Source organism: Pygoscelis adeliae, unplaced genomic scaffold (genome assembly GCF_000699105.1).
Source record: "Pygoscelis adeliae isolate BGI_AS28 unplaced genomic scaffold, ASM69910v1 Scaffold60, whole genome shotgun sequence".
Lineage (NCBI taxonomy): Eukaryota > Metazoa > Chordata > Aves > Sphenisciformes > Spheniscidae > Pygoscelis > Pygoscelis adeliae.
Window position 1 is genome coordinate 1,127,639 of NW_008823954.1, and position 5,745 is coordinate 1,133,383.

The following is a 5,745-nucleotide window of genomic DNA, read 5'->3' on the forward strand; positions in this document are numbered from 1 at the left end:
AACTGTCATCAGTGATGATGAAAACCCCTAGCTCTGTATAGGGCTGCAGGTCTAGGCAGAAGGAGGTGTTTGGGTGACATGATTGCTTGTTCTTTGGAAATAGGGACAGATGTAATAGCACAGGAGAGGAGCAGGAAGTGGCACCTTTTATGTGTCAGTGGCATTCTTCCTCCCCAGCAAGGTACCAAGGTGCATTTGTTGGATGTGTGGCTCAGTACAGATCTGTGGGTCGCCAGAGTAGCTAATGCTGGGACAAGAGATGAAGTACCTGAGAGTGTGGGAGACATAAGGGTGCTGGGAACTTTCATCCTAGCTGCCTTGAAGTGTGGATGAAGTCCTTGAGAGACGAGTACCTCAGCCAAAAGGCTGGCTAGACTTGAATTTAGAAGATGGGGAGAAAAAATGGAATCACTACTGACCCATTTCCTGAAAAATCTAGTAGTATTGTGATGACTTTTTATATCAGTACTAATGAAAAATTGAAGTGCTTATCAAAATTGATACTGCTTGTCAGTACTTGGCAATCTGCATTCCTCCTTCAGAATCCCGAACTGAGGGGAAGCAATGAAAACATTGAGATGTAAATGGAATAAAGTAGAGAATATTTACTGTAGTACAGTCAATACAATCATATACCGAAAAAATGGAAGGAAAAAAAATATCTTGACTACTTAAGTAGTAAATGAAGATTATCCTGGCTACCAATATGCTGTTGGATTGCTTTGAATATTGAAGGCAAGCCCATCTATTTCATGAATTTGCAGAAGACCTGATTATGTTTTTTGTGGGGAGGAATAAAAAGGTGCTATGCTTTTCTGCATAGCTTGTCTTAAAGTCCTCATTCTGAATCAGTTTTCTAAAATTGTCATGGAAATTTGTAGCCAACCCTTCCCTTGAAGTAGCATGGGACAGAGATATTCCTTTTTGTTGTTGTTTTTATTTTATAAACAAAATCTTCGAAAGGTTAATTTGGTTGTACTTTCAAATTTTTATATTAGGCTTGCTGGTAGGTCATTGCCTAGTAACCTTTTTGGAGAGGAGATTGTTCAGGAGTCAGCGAAGGGTAGCATTAGAGATTATTTTAGTTCTTGGCTCCAACTGCTCTGGGGCGTGATTACTAGAAGAACTGCTGGGAATAATGGAAATTCCTCTTAACAAAATGGCATCTGGATTGGCCTTTCTGCAAGGCACTGTCCTTTCCATCAGAATTGAGGATGTGGCATGAGCTGCATCCTTGCCTCTGGATCTTGAATAGAAATGCAGATGTTTACATTTGTTTCACAAAAAAAGGGGACTATGGGAGTTATCTTGTTGTTTCTGAAGTTTGGAGAATTGTGTCTGGGAGGTATGTGGGAGGAATGTATCACTGCTTTCTAGTAAGCTTCTGAACTCATGATAAAGAATTACTCTGGACTTCTAAGATTTTTTTTTTTTAAATATCCCAGCTTTTCCATTTAAAAAATGCATGGGATCTTGAGGAATAACAAGGATTTCTGTGTGCTGTAAATTGAGTCAAAACTATGTTTTTCTTTTTCTTTTTTTTCCCCTCTCTCTAGTGGAATGCAGTAGCTCTGTGGGCATGGGACATTGTGGTTGATAACTGTGCCATTTGCAGAAACCATATTATGGATCTGTGTAAGTAAATGGTGGGGAAGACAGTTGATGGTTTTGACTTGTATATGATGCACAGCTGAAATTTCCCCTGTTGAGGGTATAATTCAGCAAATGCAGCTTTCAGTTAGGAACTAAGTCTTAACAGTGCAAATACTAAGCTCTATTTTATGTAATGCTGAAGTCCTATAATTTGTTTTTGTGACCTCTGTCACCATACTGCTTTTCCCTCACCCTTTTCTTGTAAAGAGTAGAATCACTTGGTACCACATCTACAGACGAGATGATGTTGCTGAGTGTATTTGGGATGCAACAAAGAGGAAAAGGAATCATAATAAAGAGGCAGGAGGAAATGAAATTATTCAGGGTCGACAGGTATTGCTCACAAAGAGAGGTATTAGTTTTTAGAGTTGGGGATGTTGCTATAGGTATCAGCTTTTTGATGACACTCGTTAGGATGAAATCTTGCAATACTTTCTGTGTCTGGCCAGGAAAGGCTTGGACCAGTGACTTCATTTGATGCTTCATTCTACAAAAACTGCCTTGCATAAGTTAGTTAATGTTATGGTATGGGGAATTTTGTGGCCACCTGGAGAATTAATTGTTCGTTTACAAAGGAGAATAATCAAATGCTGAAATAAAAAACAAAGTATTGCTAGTATTGGTTTGAGTTTTTGCTGTATAATCTAGATGGTTCAATAAGCTTGCTATGTAGGAAAATAAAGTGGAATTAATGGAATTAAGTGTACAAATTTCTGTTGTGAAATAGGTGTGCATACACAAAGTCACTGGTTTCAGTCCTGTAAAAGATTGGTAATGAGTACAAAACCATTTCCACCCCCCCAAACTGACAAGATATTGTTGGCACCATAACTGTCCATCTTGTTTGAGTCATGAAGGACAGAAGACCTTTTAATATACCCCAGCCAGAAATTTGCTAGTACTACTAAAATGTGGAACCCCCCCAAAACAAGAACAGGTACAGCTACAGTGTCTGGGAATGGCCTGTCATGATCCCATTGTGGTAGTTTTGTTGCACTTTGTTTTTATGCAGTTGCCCTTGGAACTACTGGTAATGGTAACTTACTGTCAGTAAGCCTATATGGAAATAAAACGTTTCAGAAAAATGAGACCTCAAGTTTATAGTAACAACTAGTGAGAGATGCACCTGATTTTACATCATATTTGAATAATAATTAGAAAACTACTTTCAGAAGTTTTTTTTTTTAAATAAAGAGAAAGCACACTGTAACGCACAGGGCTGAAAATGGGTTAAGCAAGTTCAGTTCTTTGCTTTGGGACAGATATGTTTGTATTTTGAGCCAGCTACTGCCTATCCATGCCTCAGTTTATTCTTAGTTATTAGAAATGGAATGATAACACTAAAGAGAAGCAAGTGAGAATAGGGGTTATGAAATATGCCAAGGTATTTTGACGTAAAGATTTCCTTTTTAAGTACTTCTAATCTGTACCATCTTGAAGAGTAGTTGAGGTGGACACTGGACTACTACTTAGTCTCTCAGATTTATGATATATTAGAGAGGAAAGCATGTCACTGACAGGCAAAAGGAACTTTAAAGATTTGTTAGAACATAAATTACATTTATAGAATTTACAAATGTATAGAATGAATAGATAAAATCCTGTAATTCAAGATAATTATTCATGATAAGTGGGATATGTTGTAAGATAATGGATGCTGGTGTGTTTCATTCTATTAATCTGCCTCAAAATTAATAGTGCCTCCCATGAGAGACCAAATACAGTCTCATATATTTGCTGTTTTTTATAAATAGCAAATAGGACATATGAGGATGAAGGAGAGATGTGGAGGAGCTGGAAGAAGAATGGACAGATGTTATTTTCCAGTAGTGAGTTTTGTGTGTCAGTTCTTAAAAAAAAAAAAAAAAAAAAAATCCTACCAACAAGGGGGTGGGGTTGAGAGTGTATGGGTAGATTAGGAAAAACAGTGAAGGAAGAGGGCATAGGTAACTTTGTTTTTCTTTTTTGAGTTGCTCAGGCATAACACGTTATTAGTTTGGGTATGAGGAATGTTATAAAAAGCCTGGACTGCAAATGACAGACCAAAATTGACAGTATACAGAGTAGAAGGGGTATCTAAATTGGTGTTCTGAGATCAGTGTTGGCTCTGGATTTACTTACTTCCTTGTTACAGATCATTAATGTTGTTAAAAACACTTTAATTAGATTTTAAAACATAAGATGTGAAGTGATGGGAAATTGAGGAAAAATTAATAGAATATGCAGGGAAGAAAAACACAAGATTCAATTTGATAAAATGCAGGATACAAATGCCTCCCTCTCCTAGTGATGAAGAGAAACCTTGAAGGAGAAAACATTAAAAGAGTGATAAGTAACGCCAGCCATGCTAATGGAAGATTGTTAACCTTACAAAGTCAGGCATCCAAAAGCTAGGATATAACAATGTTAAGGTGTCACGCCATTCTTCTCGTGCGTGTACATTATGACTCGGTCATAATATGGTCAAAGGATTCCCCCCTGCCCTCAGTATAGTCTGTATTCAGTGTACAGAAGGAATGAGTAGATTTTCAGTGTTTTGTTTTCATTCTTCTCTGGAAAGACCCAGGTCCTGGGTCTTGGACAGGCTTGGGAGCATCGACCACCTCTCTAGGAAGCCTGTTCCAGTGCTGGACCACCTTCTTGGTAAAGAAATGCTTCCTAATGTTCAGACTAAATCTTCTCTGGCTCAGCTTTGAACCATTCCCACGTGTCTTATGACTGGATACCAGGGAGAAGAGATCAGCACCTCCCTCTCCACTTCCCCTCCTCAGGAAGCTGCAGAGAGCAATGAGGTTGCCCGTCAGCCTCCTTCTCTCCAAACGAGACAAGCCCAAAGTCCTTGGCCACTCCTCATAGGACAGCCGCTCCTCATAGGACAAGTAACAAGTGTACTTCAAGTTTATTAGCCTGGTTATGTGTTTTTTCTGTCCGTGTTTTCTGAGTGAGTACATGATGTGTTGTGTTAGCCAAGCTACGTGTATTTATTTCTCTTCTTCCCAATAAGTCAGTCCCTTCATGACATGATTTTAGAAGGCAACATGTAAAGAGAAGGAGGAACCCGTACAGTGGTTACCGTTGCTCAAGCAGAAGCTGCTTTGAAGAGCTCTTATCATCAATTTTACCAGTGCATTGGGCTGTTTACTGTAGCTGCAAACAAAAGACATATACTTTACTTCTGTTACCTGCCATTATGGCTACTTAAATCTTGGGCTATTTTTCTTGTTATGTAAACATACAGAAGATTTCTGCAATAGAAAATGTATAGGAAGAGGGATGGTTCTTAATAGATGCCATGGTTCAGAAGTTACCATTATATAATATGCATTTCTGTAACTCCCTGAGTTGAAATGCTTCCATTGCATCTTTCACAATTATTTACATGTATTTCAGGTTTTAGCTATATCTTTCTGCCCTCACCTCCAGATACTCTGTCAAAAGCAAGGCAAAAGAAGAGCCGCTCGGTATTCCTCCAGGACCTGTTACTGTCTGACTCTTACCGCTTCTTTTGGGTCAGCAGCTGGTAAATAGCTTCTCTTTCTTTCAAGAGCCAGAATCAGCAGCTTTCATTCTGTGACAGAGAATGTTTATTGTTTTATTTCTTTGTTGATATATTGTCCTTTTTTGAAATGAGTCAAGTAGGAGACCAAAAAGTGCTTCAGCTTTTGGGAAACCTTTTTTTGGCAGTCAAAGGTAGTAGTGCCAGCAGTAGTCTCCAGCCTGGAGACTACTGTTTGATGAGGGAGATGAATCTGTGTGTCTTGTTGGAAGGGCCTTATATCACCACCAGAGAACTCCTCCTCAGCTATTTATGCAAAAGTTCATCTGTCCTCTTAAGCTTTTGGGACTGTCGTGTTTTAGACTGTACTTGCTGGTCAGCGAATGTTTGAGTAACACTAAAATTAATTTCAGTGCTGCTTTTCTTCCTTACCTAAACCACCTTTCTTCCCTCTCACTCTCAGTCAAAATAGTGAGTCCTATAAAGCCTGGAAAAAAATATATAATTGTATTGTGTTCCAAAGCCTACAGCTCACAAGTTAAGGCCACTTGGGGGGGGGGCGGTGTGGAAGACAAAATTACATAAAAATGGGCTAG

The 5,745-nt window shown here is 38.8% G+C and overlaps 1 protein-coding gene across 1 annotated transcript in view; it reads left to right on the plus strand.

Moving 5' to 3' along the window:
• RBX1 (ring-box 1, E3 ubiquitin protein ligase) overlaps window positions 1–5,745 on the plus strand; it is a 17,265-nt gene that overhangs the window by 6,676 nt on the left and 4,844 nt on the right. The window contains exon 2 of the mRNA XM_009322626.1: window positions 1,557–1,635. Within this exon, the coding sequence (XP_009320901.1) occupies window positions 1,557–1,635 (79 nt within the window). The remainder of the gene's footprint in view (window positions 1–1,556; window positions 1,636–5,745) is intronic.